At 31.9% G+C, this 18,272-nt stretch overlaps 3 protein-coding genes and 1 long non-coding RNA gene across 4 annotated transcripts; all 4 read right to left on the bottom strand.

Moving 5' to 3' along the window:
• Positions 1-205: 205 nt before the first annotated feature.
• LOC110659784 (cytochrome c oxidase subunit 6a, mitochondrial) lies at positions 206-3,589 on the bottom strand. The gene is made up of 4 exons (XM_021817829.2): positions 3,410-3,589; positions 2,950-3,065; positions 2,706-2,748; positions 206-457 (listed from the first exon to the last, which is right to left on the bottom strand). Exons 1-4 carry the CDS (start codon positions 3,522-3,524, stop codon positions 423-425), a joined length of 309 nt encoding a protein of 102 aa, XP_021673521.1. The 5' UTR covers positions 3,525-3,589; the 3' UTR covers positions 206-422.
• Positions 3,590-5,116: 1,527 nt separating this feature from the next.
• Positions 5,117-6,689, bottom strand: LOC110659783 (uncharacterized). Its single transcript, XM_021817828.2, has one exon. The coding sequence runs from the start codon at positions 6,399-6,401 to the stop codon at positions 5,256-5,258; it is 1,146 nt and encodes a 381-aa protein (XP_021673520.2). The 5' UTR covers positions 6,402-6,689; the 3' UTR covers positions 5,117-5,255.
• A 4,066-nt stretch (positions 6,690-10,755) lies between these two features.
• On the bottom strand, positions 10,756-13,835 carry LOC110659782 (uncharacterized). The gene is made up of 3 exons (XM_058154400.1): positions 13,406-13,835; positions 12,354-12,862; positions 10,756-12,133 (listed from the first exon to the last, which is right to left on the bottom strand). Exon 3 carries the CDS (start codon positions 11,477-11,479, stop codon positions 10,976-10,978), a length of 504 nt encoding a protein of 167 aa, XP_058010383.1. The 5' UTR covers positions 11,480-12,133; positions 12,354-12,862; positions 13,406-13,835; the 3' UTR covers positions 10,756-10,975.
• A 2,173-nt stretch (positions 13,836-16,008) lies between these two features.
• Positions 16,009-17,341, bottom strand: LOC131169541 (uncharacterized). Its single transcript, XR_009140477.1, has 2 exons — positions 16,808-17,341; positions 16,009-16,230 (listed from the first exon to the last, which is right to left on the bottom strand). It is a non-coding gene; the product is annotated as an uncharacterized LOC131169541 (long non-coding RNA).
• Between the last annotated feature and the right edge of the window lie 931 nt (positions 17,342-18,272).

Genomic DNA, 18,272 nt, shown 5'->3' with positions numbered 1-18,272 from the left:
TCTGCATTGCCCACAGAAGTCCAATCCAAGTCCATTAGAGTGATTAGCTCAGTTATAGTGTGACGGTTTTTTGGATTAAAATTTAGAAATTGCAATTGCCGAATTATTTTGATTCTATTCCAATCCATTTAAAAGCCCCAAATTCATTCGGTCATTCCTCACTGGCAACCACATTCCATCAATCACAAATTAATATCATTAAAGATGAAAAGAGAAGTCAGAGATCTTTCATCAGATTTTATTTGGCAGCAAGCAGTGCACAGATTAAAGAAAATAGAACACGAAGTAAACAACTTGCCATGCGTAAAGTCACAAAATCAACATCAATTCATAGAACATCCAAGGTTGTCCAGTTGCTGGCATAAGAACGGAATGTTCTAAAAGGGTACTTCAGAAATCTTCATGCAATGGGTCACCATTACTTAATGGTGCTTCTTCTCAAAAAGCCCATATGGTCCTGCACATCAAGGGGAAAAAAGCATATCAGATAAAAAAAATAAAGTAACTTGTCCAGATTTAACAATTGAACGAAAAAAATTACGATAATAGTGAAATGGTAAAATAATCACAAATAAACATGCTTAAGGAATTTATTGGAGGCCTTATATAACACTTCCTCAGGGGCGACAAACATGGGGCATTTAGCTTAGGAGTTGGATTCATCTCGGCTGAACTCAAAACCAAACATTATGTTGGATGCTTCACCCACCAATGGAATGCTATCTAAATGCCATCAATTCAAATCCTAATATACAAACAACAACAATAACAATTAAGCCTTAATACCAAACTAGTTGCAGTGTTATTATGGCGAGACGCAACACTAAGGCAACAGGTTTTCCTATGGCCTTAAGCAAAAAGCGAGGCGAGGACCTCTATGAAGTGAGGCATCATAGCAGAGCCTATATATATATAAACTTTTAACATAAAAATATCATACTTTTAACTAGTATATTGTAAAAAAAAGCATATTGAAAAATATATATATATATATATATATATATATATATATATTATTTGCACTATATGTAATATAAAAGAAATAGAATGCAGAAAATAATAAGATTGTAGAAAGGAAATAAAATTCAAAAAAAGATTAATTAACTCCACTTTGTTAGGGTTTAGGGAGAAATAGGAGAGGAGAGAAAACTTATAAAAATAAAAAGTAAATTTGAAAGAGGCACGCCTCAGCGCCTTGGCGAGAGAGGCGCTCGACTCTTGGAATACCTGGCACCTTTTGGCACATTTAATAACACTGAATAGTTGAGATCAGTTATACGGATCACTATTCGCCATTCAGCTCTATTTGAGACTAATTTTGCATTAATATTCAAAAACTATAAATGTTTTATACTATTTCCCTCTATAACATTTTAAGTCTCTTCCTTTCCCTCTCACTTCTTCCACCATTAACTTACCACATTTTTGTATTGGAGATTTAATTATCTATGTTGAACATGGCTAAACCATCTTAATCAACACTCTGATTTTATCCCTAGTATGTGCTATCTCTATCAAATGTAATCATTCTTAATCTTTTCTATTATCTTAATACTAGACATTCATTTTAACACATACATCTCTATCATACTCATCTTCTAGATATATTATACCTTAGATGCTCAGCATTTGCTCCTGTACAATATCGCTGCTCTGACCATAATTACATAGAACTTACTTTTTACTTCGTCAGGGATATTAAGGTCGCATAACATACCGTTGCCCTCTTCCATTCCATCCATCTTGATTTGATCCCAATTTAAATCATCAACTATTACTATGTTCTTTAAGATAATAGAACCTAAATACTTAAATTAACTCATTTGCTAATTTCATCTGCAAATAACGTTTATCGCAGGACATCATCTTGAATGTAACTAATTAACTCATCCAAGACTAAAGCAAATAGGTACAGACTTAGAACCAATACCTAATGTAAACCCACTATTATAAGGAACTCATCTACATCCCCTCTCATTGTTCTTACACTTGTAACCACCCCCTCCTAAATGCCCTTAATGACATTTATATATTTGAGATTTACTCTTTTTTTTTTTCCCTAGCACCCACAAAAGAACTTTGCTTAATACTCTATTGGAAATGCCATAAAAAGTTCCAACACAAAATCACAAGGCCACAGTATTATTACTTATACCAAAACTCAACTAGGAAAAAAATAAGTGCTAGATTCTTTAATAAACAAATGGAACTGAACTTTGGCACATTTGAACAGAGCTAGTTTCAATTGGACTATAACCAAATTTAAAAGTACCCAAGGCACAGTGAATACCCAGTATAATTCTAGCCACCTGAGGTTAACTACATATACAACAAACCCATCAACTTTAGATAATATTTTCAGTTAAAATAAGCATCATAACTTTTCCTCCTGCTACAGAACCCCATTAATGTTTCTACACGCCCATTCATGGCACCACAATCAGATGGGAATCATGACTTTATTACTTGAGTTAAAAGCCTCCATTCAAATTATCCAAATACTAGAGAGTAGTTCACTCGATGAAAGAGTTATTTCAACTACTCAACCTAAGAATGTTGCTCCACTTCAGAGTAAATTAGGAGGAAAAGAATAAACAAAAAAAGAAGAAATGAGAAAGTCGAAATGCAATAAGAATTTTTAAAAGTCTTTATTTTTGTTGGAAGCCAGAATAAATCCAGAAAATTAACAGTTCATTGATACATACCCCATGGGAACTCCTTATTGCGAATGTGCAAATATTGGTATGGCTGCATGAATATACACAACATTAAGCAGATACAAGTCAGATTCCAAAGGTATGCCAGAATTAACAAGAAAAAACCAGGAGCTTTATTATCCACCTGGTCAAGCCAATTGATGAGCTATAAATGTAGAAAACAGGAAGGGACCTCTAGAAACCTAATACATTAAAAACAAAAATTTTCAGATGCATAGAAAAGAAAGCTTACAGGATGCTCTTCATGGTGGGGATGACCCTTTGATAGGTTATAAAAAGCTAAGATAGTGCATGTAGCAATGCCCAAATATGTTATCTTCTCCCACTTTGATGCCTCAGCCGCCTCATCTGATAAAATGAAAAGTCAAAAGATCAATCACAAGATGAAAACTAAGAGAACTGAACCCGAAAATTCAAAACACATTGTTGAAAGTTGATTTCTTCTTTATAAGATTCCAGTTTCCTATTCCTCATTCCCCACATTTCCCACTAATCAAATAGAAAGCAAAATAGGCGATCAATAAATACAGTAACCCATCTCAAACCCTAAAGCGTCCGTAACTCAAACGATTAATTGAACTTGCATAGGAAAAGGACTTAAAATACCATATGCTTAAACTGACATCAGATTTCTAACAGGCCAAAAATAAAAAATAAAATACAGAGAGAGAGAGAGAGAGAGAGAGATCTACAAGCTTCATCTTGATGAGCAGAGGAAGAGAAACGTCTCTTAGGAGGAGCAGAGGCCCGGGAGCCGCCGCGAAGAGCATTTCGAAGAAGACCAGATCGCAAAATCGCCGACGCCATTTTCACAGCCAATTTGCCCTTGTTTTTTCTTTATATCCAGAGCTGAGATGGGAAAGGAAACTGTTGCTGCTTTAGACTAGTACTCCTCTCTCGTTCTCACCAACACCAAGCGGCCTATGGGCTTTGGCCCCACAAAAATGTATTGAAGAAACGGGCCATTATTACGCAGATGGTGTTTGGTCGAGCTTACTGTTTATAAATTAATTTAAATTTATAAATATTTATAATTTTAAATAATTATATATTTAATTAAAATATTTATAAATAATTAATTTATTTAATAAAAAATAATTTATAAATATATTTATTATTAAAATAATTAAAAAATATATTAAATAAAATTTATGATAAAATTTTAAAAATTAAAAATAATATAATAAGCTTGTAAACATTAAAATGAAAAATTAAGGTTTTAATTTATTTTTTTTTAATTTATAAACTCAATTTATAAGTTTAAAAATTATCATAAATAAATGAGACAATCTATATTTAGAATTTATAAATTAAGATAAACACTCTCTCAATTTTGTAAAAATTTTTTTCCTTTTTATTATAATAAAATATAAAAATATTTAATATAAATACGAACCCATATATAGATAAACTTACTAAGTGTTAAATTAAATATTTATATTAGAATATATATAGAATCAATTAAAATATATATGTATAATGCACAAAATTATATATAAATATTTAATCTAATAATTAATAAGATTTATAAATTAAAATATAATATTTGAAGAGCATAAAAGTAACAAAAGAGAGAAATTTTAAATAATATGATAAATTTATCAAATAATGGCCTAGCAAGTTTTTTCTCTTAAATTATTTTAGTGAAAACATTTTTAAATATAAATTTTGATAAAAACTCCACCCCAAAACCTTTAGTTTTGAGTTATCACTTGAGGATCTAAGGCTTTACAAATTTTTTTAAAAAGAATAAAAAAAAAAAATCCCTTCCTTTCCTCATAGTTGTTTTCTGTTTGTCAATTCAAGGAAGAAGAGAACAAAAATATGCTGAATTATTTTGTGGATTAAAATAATTAGACGGCCAATTAAGGATTTGATTATGGGAAGATTGATTCGTGGAAGGATAAAATGGATTTTTTAATTTTAATAATCTGTGTGTTATTGATTTCATCGTACTATTTATCAAATTTAATGATTGCTTAACACGCGTAATTACAAATTTAATGTTGCTTAACACGCATAAAAAGCCACATAATAAACGTAATAAATCTTTAGAAATTCAATTAAAATTAATTATATAAAAAAATTATTTATATAAAAGAAAAATCATGATTTTATTTATATAATAATATTAAGTTATATTTAAAATTATAAAAATTTAAATTTAAATTTTAATAGTAATCTAATAAAATTATTTTAAAAAATTGCTAAGTCAATGACACCAATCTGAATAAATTATTTTTTAAATAAAAATATGTACATATATTAATAAAAGCTTATAAATATTAATTTTTATTAAATAAAATAATAATAAATTTATAATTTATTTATAAAATTTTTTATTAAAATTGATAATTTATTATTTTAAAATATAAAATATTTTTTATATATTTTACATCTTAAAATTATAATAAATGAAATATAATCCTTAAATTATGAATTGCAATACACACGTACAAAAGAAGAACTAAAAATAAGAAAAAATTTACAAAAAATGGCAAACTGATGGGACCCTGGCAATGTGGGGCCCGGAGGCAATCACACCTGGAGAGATCGCAGGTTTGTCAGCATCTTCATACTGCTGTTTTGATGATCGTCATCCTGTCTAGAACAGCTGCTGTTTGTGCTTGGAAGTTGAAAGTCTAAAGGAAATTTGCCAACACAACAGCCAATAATGTTATCCTCACGATCTTCAAGATCAAGCGAGTACATAACATCTTCTCTGTTCCATCCCGCACGCAATAACACAAGCGACAACACCCTCACTTGCCACACCACATCTTCTTTACCCAGCTTGGCCCCACAGCCCTTCTCTCTCTCTTGATCACAACCGTTCATCGTCATCATCTCCCTCACCTCCTCCTCTCTCCAGCCTCCATCTCTCAGCTTCCAATACACATCCTCTAAACAATCTCCTAGTTCCCAGCATTTCAATTCCCCACTGCTCCACCATCCGTGCGTTTCATCACGCGCCACCACTCTCCTGCCTCTTTCCGCTACCTCCGTCCAAAATTCAATCCTCCTCGCCGTTGTCGCCGCCCAGGCCGGCACATTGATGGGTATCTTCTGATTTCTTGGTAAAGTCCCCGGCCTAATAAAATGAAGACCAATTTGCAAGAATTCAACCTCTTGAAAGAACCTGGCAACATCAAAGCTCAAAACACGCACACCGCCATCATCTATGTAAAACACCGGGTTCCCGGCGGCGTTTGGCGTAGAAGGAATGTAACAATTGCCGTATATAGGTACAAGAACTGGTGCTTTATCCAAGAACCCCTTCGCTATCTCCAATGCTAGGTTGCTATCATCTGGTTTGTCACCCCAAGAATGAACCCAGAAGTTGTTCTGAGAGATATTCTTGGAGAGATTCAAGAAAGGGAGGTTTAGTAAAATTTCGAGTTGCTGAGGAGAGGAAGAGCGCCAATTAGGGAAGTGAAGGCCAACAGGGAGGCCTTCTTGGAGAATAGAGCGAAGGTCAGGAGGAAAAGAGAAATGAAAGGTGGATTCAATGGAGGAGAATTCAGGGTCGGTGAGGCCAGGGAGGACAGGGATATTGAGAGACTTGAGGTGGTCTATCAGGGTTTTGGCATAGGCTGCGAAAGAGAAGCATACAAACTTAGCGGTGGGATTTTGAGGCCTGCAGCTTGAGGTTACGGTCTCTGTTGTTGTTGTTGTTGTCGCCATTATTAGTTTTCTCGCGAGCCCAAAACAACGAACACATACACATATATGCAAAGAGTTTAATTAAAGAAAATGGAGATGGATAGAAGGAAAGAAAGAAAGAAAGCGAAAGAATATATTGTTTATATATATATAATACATATAAAGATAGAATCAGGGTATGTGTTGTGAGGGAGGTAGAGGTTTATGGAATTGAAGAGCGGGTTTGGAGGAGGAGAGAAGCATAAGAATAGGAGTAGGAAGGGAGCAAATGAGTCAAAGGATTGGATTTAAGAAGCGTATGGGTTTAGAGAGAGAAAAAAATTTGACCCTCTTCTTTTTTAAGGAGAAGTTTACGTCTCATGAGTCATAACTGACTGTTAAAGATGCGTTTTCTTAAGTAAGGGAGGAAGTCAATGTGACAATATCAACAAGATGGATTTGAGAAAAGTATGCGGCATTGATATTGGAGCAACTATTAAAAAAAAAATTAATTTGTAAATATATCAATTAAAAATATTAACAAATAATTTAAAATTAAATTTATAAATTTTAATTATTAAAATAATAAAATAATCTTTTTTAAATTACTTTTTTTAATAATATTTAAAATTATTTTTTTCCTAAAAAATAATTTTAATCTTGTAATGAAATTATCATGAGTCTCTGAAATTCAATCATGTAGGTCTATAAAATCAATAAATATAAGGCAAGTAGCTTTTTGACTGATCACTCAGATACTCAAATTAAAATTTACAAATAAAAAAGGTAAATAAAAATTATAGAACAATTGAATATTAAATTTGATAGAGTTTTCGTACCAAATTAATAGCAGCTTTTAATATTTATAGGCTTTAGCAAATAGTCATTGTAGCTATCTACTACAACCTTGTAAGTTTGGTTGATATCCCAATATTATCTCCTATAAATCATGGCTTAATCTTGATGATATTACTGTTCAGTGTATATAATACTCAACTTGATGGACGATCATTAGTACTGCTTCTCTTATTAGCTTGTTATTGTTCGGTCCGCGTCAAGCAGCTTATTGCTCGGTTTAAACTTTTAACCAAGCATTAACACTTTAATTACCACATTATATCATTTATTCTAGGAAATGACTATTTAACTCAATTTTAGACGGATAATATCATCTAACTTCAATGAAACATAGACGGAATGGTTTTACCCTACATCTAATTCTCATATACCCTAGCTTCTTTTTAACTGTTAATGTCTTCCATTTTTAATTTTTGTTCTAAATATATAATAATTAATTACCTTTCACAATGGATTGTGGTGATTAGTGAAGCTCTATTCTCCCTTTTTTTTTTCAATTTTTTATAGTTTATATAAGTTGTTTTTTGAATGGAAAGCTGCCATGCCAAGATTAATTTGAACTCTTGAACTTTTATATTATAATATTATAAATTAGGCAATTAATCACTGGATTCTAATTCAAAAAATTTTTTATTTAAATTGAACAATTTCCATGTTCAAATAATTAAATTATATTGTTTGTGTTAAATTGTGACCCTATTATATATAGAGGGGGGGCGGGGGGGGGGGCGGCGGCAATGTGTGTGGGGGCAATTTATATGTAAATTAATGTTTATGCACCAAATAAATAATAAAAACAATTTTTTCTTCTATTTTTGTGTTTTAAAAAATTATAAGGATTGATATTTAGAGGATATTTATTTTAATTTATAAGTTGATCAAATCAGCTTATAAACTCTAAAAATAATTTAATTTATTTGTTTATAATAATATTTTTGCTTATAAATTGAATTTATAAACTAAAAAAAAAATTAAAGATTCAACTTTTTATTTTGATATTTCTAAATATTATATTATGAGTTAATTTGATCAAATATTTTATTATATTATATTTATTTAATTTTTAAAATTTTATCATAAATTTCATTTAATATTTTTTTATTATTTTAATAATAAATATATTTATAAACTATTTTTTACTAAACACATTAATTATTTATTAATCACTTATAAATATTTTAATCAAATACTTAATTAATTAATTTTTAAATTTTTATAAAATTAAAATAACTTACAAATTTATTTTTATAAATTAAATCAAACAATGTCTTAAATTGATAATTTCATAATTTCTTAAGTAGTAATCTCGAGCTTTGAAGAAAGTAGTAATTGACAGAGGGAATTTTTAGCAAACGCCAAATGGCTTGACTTGAGGATGTAGCGTGGGAGACGTCTTTGAATTGTGAGCACAACTAATTAAATTGGATGATATCGTATAGATTCTGGCGTTTACTTTTAGTATTTCATAATTTATATTATTATTATTTATATGTGATGGTAGGATAATTAAATTTTAATTTTATAATATATATTTTTTTAATTTAAATAATATAAAATTTCATGTGATATTTAATAGTTAATTTGTAAATTATTTTTTTTTATTGATATGTCATTTATTAGATTAAAAATTTATGTATTCTCTTTGTTAATTTAATATTTATCAAGAAAAATTTTAAGTAATTAAAATTACCTTCCTGTTGTTTTCTCTTTAGTCGCAGTCCCAATGATTTAAAAGGTACCATTTGATAATTCATAACTTGTTGATCTAAAATTATTAACCAATGAAAATATATTTTTTTAATTTAATAAATATCACATTTATATAAATAAGTTAGAAATAAATTATTAAAAATTATATGAAATTTATGTTACTTAAATTAATTAATAAATTTTATATTACAGATTAAAATTTAAATATTTTATTATTATTATTATATATTTTTAAATTGAGATATGATTTATATAATTTATCTTCTTAATTAATTTCTGATGATTCATTCTTCCATGAATTATGGAATTTATCCAAGTTAGAAAGCTACATCTGAACTTTAAAACATGTCAGCAGGCCCTTTTTTTTTTTAAGGATTAATTTCAATTAAAATGAGAATTCACATTTTTAAAAATGATTTTAATATTATTAAAATAAAATTTATTGATTTTGTTGTTATATATATATATATATATATATATTAAAGTTGACTTTCAAAATTAATTTTATAAAAATATAACAACTAGTTTAAGAAGAGTGTTTAAAAAATTACCATGTGATATTTTTTTTAATCTTTATTTTTGTATTTTATATAAAAAATAATTTATTATATTAAATATCAATTTTATTTAAATATTCTCAAATTTACACTACTAAAATCTTATTTCATACAACGAAATAATAAACATCTATTTTTTTAATATATATTTTAAGAGTTTTAAATTTCTTAAGTTTGCAATTTCAAATATTATAAAATCCTACTCATCATATTATATGTATCTAAAAATTAATTTTTTTAATGAAATTTTTGTTAGATTAGAAAAATGATGAATTCTTTTTTGAAAAATTAAATAATATATATTTAAATAATTATTCAATAAAAAATTACTTATAAAATTTATAATTTAAAAACATTCCTCATATTTAAAGTTTAAAAATTTTAATAATTATAATTAAAAAATTCAAGTGACATAAGTTTTTTTTTTTTTGCTTTATTGATATATGTCAACTAATGTAAAAAAATAATAAAAAAATATATAGTCTATTAATCAATTTATTTATTTATTAAAATTTGAAATAAAATCATAATTAATTAAAAATTTATTATTAACAAAATTTTATAATATAATTATGAAAATAAAAAAATAAAAAAATATGCATATTAAATTATGCTATTAAAAATAAAATAATAAATCATTAGCGAAATTCGCTGGAAAAATGATTAGTTATTTTTTAATTAAAAAATCAAAAGTAACAATGGTTTATATAATTCAATAATAACTACATATATGTTAAACTTAGAAGATTCAGTGCTCATCTCTTTCACATATATAATAATAATAATAATAATAATAATAATAATAATCTGATTGGTTTAAAATGAAATTAAAATTACATCGAATTTAATTAAAATTGAATTAGACAAATTTGATATTAAATCAAATTGGAATTAAATAAAAATCAGTTGATTCAGTTTTGAGCCATCTAATTGCGACGAAACCAGGGTGACCCTTTAGTTCCGATCCCAGTTAACCCTAACCCTTGAACCAGAATTGAGAGTTCTGGCCCATGACTGAGCTACCAGCAATATCTTGTCCCCGCCTCAGTGCCCTACCCTTTATTAGGTTCATCTGTTCATGGTTGGGAAGCTGTTTCCTTCTACCTAATTCATTTGTTCAAAGGAAGAGGAAAAAGCGGTAAGGGTTTAAGGTACTAAATGGATGATTTCCCCTAAATTCGTACGCACCATTTGCACAATTTGTTCAAGAAGGAATAGAACCTGTGCAGTCTAGGTAAATACCGAAGTTAGTAAAGAAAGAGGCCATAGCATAGTGAGAGAATTCAATATAGGCTGATGACCAAATTAGTCACTTGGCAAGTTCAAAATTTGTGAGAGCTAAAATCCTGCTCCCCTACAAAATTTTGAGCAAACCTTTACCCTGCATTGAGAAAAGGTTGGCCCAATTGAGCAGAATTTCCTTTTGTCTAAAATCTATTTTCAGTTTGTCACAAGAAAAGTACGTACACATAGAGATCCCAACAATTTTCTTCACCGGTTACTGAACTGAGGCAGATCTTCACCTTCACCTTTTGACCAGGTGATTTCTTCACCACCTGAGGTAGCATCATCTTCCATTTCCTCCTCATTTTCATCCTTGGCTGATGTTGCCACAGCATCTTCAAGCTCCTCAGAAGCATCCTCTTCATTCACAAAACTCCATCCAGGAATAACTCTTCCACCTTGTCTGATAGCACTACCATAATTGTTAAAACTTTGAGAACTCTTATTCAAGTCATTTGTCTCACTGCCTTCACGGATGATTGTATAAGGCCATCCGAGACTTCCGTTGTTTCTTGCTCCTAAGAAAGAAGCTAAAAAACCAATTCTATTGTCCATCCCCTTAGCTTCCTGATTCATGACTGTGAAGGCATCATTTATATCTCCAGTCTTGCCATCATTCTTTTCAACTCCAGACATTTGCGTTTGAGAAATTTCTTGGGGAACTTGATTGGGGAATGATGGCACTATCACATTACTTCCATTAATTGCCATCTTACTGCTACTGTTTGTGATCACATTTGAGACTTTTCATCTTCTTGTTGGGTAATGGCTGTCGGATTAGATGATTTACTTTATGTTCTGCCTTGTTTAGGATAACTTTCTCTAAACTACAAGCTTTTCTACCTCGAACTTGGGGTTGAGATCCATCAGGTGAAGGTAATGCATCAACCAAAGCAACTGATCTCCTTGGTCTCCCTCTCTTTGATACTTGTCTAGACACAGCAGTCCCAGTCACATGTGCAGTGGACTCTTCCATTGCTTGTTTCAGGAATGAAACTTCTGATTCAAGCTTCGTAACGTGGCTCTTGTAATCAGCTAGTTCTGATTGCAAATGTCCAATTACGATCCATAGTTGAACATTCTCTGCTGACTGCATCCTCAAGCAAAAAATTGACATAAGCAAAAATGGCAATATCATAGTGAAAACAAAACAAGGGCAGCAGAAAAGAAATCATCCTTGAGCTTCCCACAGTTGTTCTGGTGCCCTAATGATCCCCCTTTGAGATGATTGTCCAAGGGGCGCTGAACAATCAGGCACAGTTGGAGGTTGTAAAGAGAAGTAGCCATAAGCTCCTGGGAACACATAATTGCTAGGAGGCTGTGATTGTTGAATATGACCACACCAAGAAGATGGATCCCAAGGCCCTAAGAACAAGAACAGTTCAAGGTCATATGGCTCAGATGAAATGCTCTTGAGAGTTGCAATCAATATACCAGGTAACAGCAACACAGAAAAGAAATACAGTGACCACCTACTGAAATCATCTGAGTATATATTGATTAAGGGAGACAAAATCATTGTGCATCCTTGAACAAACAATTAGTTCAATATAACTGTATTGATGGCAAGGATAGGGGATGTTACCTGGAAATGCGTAACCAACTTGGTAACAGAAATCGGGAAACTGATTATGGTCTTTTGATGAAGTTCCACCTCCTACTAAACCAGAAGCATGCTAACTAGCATTAATTGCTCCAGGTGGATGGCTGAAATATAACAGGTGCATTCACACCAGGCATATAGTAACCAGGACGCTGAGGTAGCCAAAATGGTGTGGTTGATTGGGCAAGGTGAGGTAGTGCATGGCCCTGATGACTAGCAGGATTTAATGGCAGATGAGGTAATTGATGCCATTGGCTTACAGCTATTGATGGAGATTGGGCAGATACACAAGGCTTTGAACTTGAGGAAGGCCGCTCCCCGTTAATTTGAGGTGTGCATGGGCAGCATGGCCATTGAAGAATTGAAGGGGATTGCTGATTGAGGGAAGGTGCATCGTCATGTGAAGGATTAGTAGCTCCCATACTCTTCGTAGCAAATGCAACAGTGGATTGGTTTTGTTCTTCTTTACGCTGGTCATCATCAGATTCACCCTATTAATAATAGAAACTGGTATCAAGAAAATTCTAGTTTGGTGCCCCATATTTCAAAACAGATTGAACTCTGGTTCTTATCATGTTATCAGATAACAGAACCATATAATCAAGGCAGAAGAAGCTCATTTTCTGTATCCGAAAAATTAAAAATGGCATCTTTCATTATTTTTTTCAATCGCAAAAAGGAACTGAAAGCATTATTTGACAGGATCATGTTTGTGTTTCCAATTTTTGTTAGAACCATTACTCAGATACATCGATTCAAGCCATTTATCATATTTATAAACAAAATAGATAGAACCCTACAATTGCAATGTTTATTATTCAACTGTTGTATGAACAAGTAATAGGGAAAATGGGCAAAAGGTGCAGAAAGACAAAAACTAACAAAGATCAAAGACAATGAATGCCCACTATGGCCTACCAGTCATGGGGTTCTAAAAGTATAAGGATTTAAAAGGAACCAACAAATTTGATTCATAAACAAGAAAAGAAAACAATAACAAGACAGACCCTTTTGAGAAACCGATTGTTTCATACCAGCAAGTCATTAGAGCCACGTTCGTGGGTAGTAGCTGAAGCAATTCTGTGATCCTTCTTCTTCCTTTCCATGACATCAAAATAAGAGATTAATAAAAATTAATCACTTACAGTAGATGAAGATGCAGGAGCTCTCTCCCTATATCAAACTAGAGAGAGAAAGCCATGGAAAAGAAGAAAAAGAGGCCGAATTTCTTATTCAGCGGAAAGAGAATGTGAAGGAATTTTATAGCTTTTACTGATCTTTGATCTTGCTGCAGAACTGTCAATAAATAATAATGATAAAAGGGAAATACTTAAGATGACTAAATGCTGCAAGTGCACTGTGGACACTGGACATTACTCATATTGCTGCATTCTAGTACTGACCAGCAGAAGGCGTACCACCATTCTGTTTGAGACTTTAGGGTCAAAATAGAAAGAGAAACAGAAAAACAAGGATATTGGATAAATTCTTCTTGAGTCCGAATATTACAGCCTTTTTAAATTTTAAAATATAATATAAAATTCTATCACCTTCTAAAATTTTATATTGAAAAAATTCTCTAATTTTTAATTATTAATTTTTTAATTAAATAAATAATTAATAAAAAAGAAGGAAAAAACTTTAAAATTTCACAAGAAGTCGCAGATACAAGAGGAGAAGAACCTTCTCCAGATTTGTATTTTAATTGCACTAATAAAAATTATAAAAATCTATAAAAGTTAAGATTACCCTTATTTGGGAAGAGATTTTCTAAAGTATCCAAAAGTTTTTCAAGGTTAAAAAACTTTGATCTTTTATTTGAAATGGTAGAAGATTTTTTAAATTATGGTTTTTGGATATTTTAAAAAACTTTTAAAAATTTTTATTTTTCAACTTATCAAATTGACAGATTAATAAAATTTTCTCTTAAAAACTTGCAAATACGTTAAAAAGTCTTTCCTTTCTCCCAAATACTAAAAAGTTATGAATGTTTAAAAATTGTGAAAAACTTAACTTTGAAAAATTTTACTTTATAAAATTTTATTTTACTCTACCTCCTTCCAAACGGAATGTCAAAATATGGAAAAAACAAATACTATTTTAAGGAAATTGAGATACTTAAAAATATCATGTATACTAATATATAAACATTATAAACAATTTATAATTCTAAATTATCTCTAACCATAATGGTCAGCAATTATCTCTCCTCCTTATGTACAGTATAAAATTATTTTCTCTACATGTAAAAAATTATTTTTTATATAGAATAAAGAATGATTCAATTTACACATTACTTGAGAGAGGAAAGAGAAATGCTAAATAAGCGCCACATGCTATGATGAAACTGTTTAGATTAGCATTTGACTAGAAAATCGGTAATTGAAAATTAGAGAGATTTTAGTATATAAAATTTAAAAGTTAAAGAGATTTTATATTACATATTTAAATTGAGAAACTGTGATATTATAATTATATAAGCGGTTACTAAAATTTATCCAAATATTGTTTTATTTATTTATTTATATACTGTGAAAATTATTTGCTCTATTTTATAAATTATTTTGGAAAATTACCCACCATGGCAATTTTTGGACACAAGCGATCCTCAATATCATTGAAATAAGTAAAATTGAAAATGACAATATGATTTTTTTTTTTGGGATATTGATAAACACTATTATGTCTTTAATTTCCAATAATCATTCTGTTAGAATTTGATAAAATAGTCGACTCCTCATAAATATTAATTATAAATTCGTCCATAATTTTCTAATTGAAATGTCTTCTGACCAAATATCAATATGACTAGTAAGATCGAATGAAATTAAAATTGGAAAAAGCTGTTCCTTGTTATGTAATCAAACTTGCTTAATCAAATAATAATAACATTGATTTTTGTTTTGATAAATTTAATTTAATTAATGATTTTTGAATAGAATTCCCTTCCATTGTGTTCCATGGCCAGTGAAATCATATATATGTACAATGGACTTCAGAGCGAGGGAATACCAGAAGGTCATTTTCGAAGGTTATTCGGTGACTGCAATCAAAGCAACCCAAGGAGCCTCCAACATTAAGGAATTGTGCTGGATACTTCACACTTAACTGCAGAGTTAATTTTCATCATGTCAATAGGGTAAAAAAAGGCAGCTCATGATTTAGCTAAAAAAATATCCTTCTACTATAATCCTTTGACGTAAATCAGTCTAACAATTTTTTTTTTTTAATCATTTGAAGGTCTTTCAATAAATCTTGCATTAAAAAAAAAAGTCAATTCTTAAGCGTCTGTTCCAAATCCATCAATTGGATCCTTGCGTAATATAATATAATATCATTATATTACTAAAATAAAAATATAAATAGTATAATATAATAATTTTTTTGTCACGACCCAACCTATGGGCCGGACCGGCACTAGGACCTGGGCCAGCCTAAAGCCCCCGAGGCCTTAGTAAGCCTAACTGTTCATTTACCCAATGCTGAGGCCCATTTGGGCCCAATTTCAAGAAAACAAACGGACAGAGTCCGGCCATAAAATGGACTTACCAACGGGGAGTTTTTGACTCACCCGACCTGTAAACACAATAAACAATCCATTGGGGAGCTCAGCTCACCCTCCACATACTCATCAACATAATAATAAATGGGAGCTCAGCTCCCTCATCCAATCCATCAAAACAGACTTAAAATATTAAGTTTACAGATCCAACATGATAATAATATTACAGACCAAATTCAAATAATTACTGCTAACACATGCGGAAATTCTAGGAGTAATTAAAATTACATAAATATTAATAAACAACCTGCGAAGTAGAAAGGCAGGTTAACTCAGAACAAAATATCCTCCTGTGGCCTGTAAAAATTTTTGAACAGGAGTGAGCGTTCGACTCAGAGAGTAAAATATCAATTTTAACCATAATCTCTATAACTATCTCAGAACTAATGCACCTGTAGAGTGAAATGCAACATCAACATCATATTCACATCATAGCATCAAAAAGGTAATTTGGAGCACTCACACACCCTGTAGCATCAATCATAATATATTGGGAGCTGATCCCCTATACAGCTCTCTTAAATCCAACTCGTGCGGCCAAGAACTCAAGTCGGACTTTCGCTTAATAAACCAAATCGAGGGTCCCAGCGAAGAACTCAAGCCGTGACTACCCCTCGAAGGAACGGGTCCCAGCGAAGAACTCAAGCCGTGACTACCCCGTCCTATCCATAGTCCACACCACATCACACGCACGCCAACGCACGCACACTGCTCCAAATTACCACAACAACACTCATGGCACATTAACAGTTATGAATGCAACATAATTCGTGCCTAGAGTTTAACTACATAAATATATGCATATAAGTGATGCATGGGCATGCTAAACATATAATAATATCGAAATTACAATTAAAATTAATATTTTACTCACAAACTTGACGACAAATTACTGTGGCGGCTGGGCGGAGGAAGAAGGCTGTCCCGGCTCACCTGACAATTACATTACATCTATTTAATAAATTTGACTCAATACAAACAAAGAAAAAGATCAAGTACGTCCTAAGTCGTGCCGAAAATCCGGCAGAGTCTCCCCTATACCTAGGACCTACCCAACCTGCAAAAGGGCTAAAAAAACGCACTTCTATATTCACAATCCATATATCAACAGTTCAATCATATCACACAGCCCCTCCTGGGCCCATCAAATCAATCATCCATCACAATACGCAAAATTTCAATTTAGTCCTTATTATTGATCATTTTTGCAAAAACTGCCCAAACAAGCTCTAAAAATTATAAAACTTTGCCCCGCGGTCCTTAGCAATATTACTAAGCTATTGCAAAAAGAATCGTAATTTTCTAAGCTACCACGAATATTTTATGGATTTTTAATCCTATTTAAGCACTAGAAAATTACGAAAAAACAAGGTTCGGGTTTACCTTTGCCGATTCCGACTTCGGGAACGCGCTCGAGACGTCTGACAATGGGGGCTAGCTAAAACCTCGGTCCAATTCGGAGACTTTTCGATGAGTGCATGCGGCACGAAATTTGCGAACCGGTGAATCGTCAATTTCCGAATCGAGGATACCTACACGAAGCCCATAACACGGGGGTTAGTACATAAATTTTTCAGAATTTTCTAAGCTCATTTAATGGTCGAAAATACACTGCGAAGTTCCGTGGGACCCACCGAAAAACGGTGTCGGAAAAATTCGAAATTTATGTCGTTGCGAAGCTCTCGACGAATGGAGCGTGCTGGTGGCCTCGGTTTCCTCGTGGGATTCACGGTTTTCGAGAAATCTAGCCCAAAAGTCGAAATGGGCTAAAATCTTCCCGAGCAAAAATCGGACAATCCGCTCGATGGATTTCGGCGTTCTTGGTGTCTATGGAAAGCTCTCGCCGAGTAGATGATTTTGGACACAAGACCCGGTCCAATCGGTGGCCGGATCGGCCGGATTTGGCCGGGGAAGCCGAAACGCCGCGCGCGCGAGGAAGGGAGATCGCGCGCGTTTTCCGGCCGTTACAGGCGGCTAGTGGCTGGGACGGTGGGGCCGGCCAAGGGAGGACGCAGGAGGCGGTGGCAGGGGAGAGGAGAGAGAAACGAGAGAGAGAAGAGGGGAGAGCCATCGCGCGCGGGAGAAGAAAAAGGAAGAAGGAAAAGGGCCGGTCCGATTCGACCGGTCCGATCCGGTCCGATTCGATTCGGCCGGTTCGATTCAGGATACAAAATTTTGAATTTTTACTCTGCCTCGGGACCGAAAACGAGGTCCAAAAATTCTGAAAAAAATTCCATAAAACTCAGAAAAATACGTAGACTCCAAATATATTTTTAGTTTTGCCACGTGGTCTTTAAATTAATTTTTAAAAATCATCAAAGTTTATATTTTCGGAAAAT

The sequence above is a fragment of the Hevea brasiliensis genome, chromosome 10, assembly GCF_030052815.1.
Source record: "Hevea brasiliensis isolate MT/VB/25A 57/8 chromosome 10, ASM3005281v1, whole genome shotgun sequence".
Lineage (NCBI taxonomy): Eukaryota > Viridiplantae > Streptophyta > Magnoliopsida > Malpighiales > Euphorbiaceae > Hevea > Hevea brasiliensis.
Note: the sequence above shows the minus strand (reverse complement) of the source record. Positions and strands in the feature narration are given on the sequence as shown.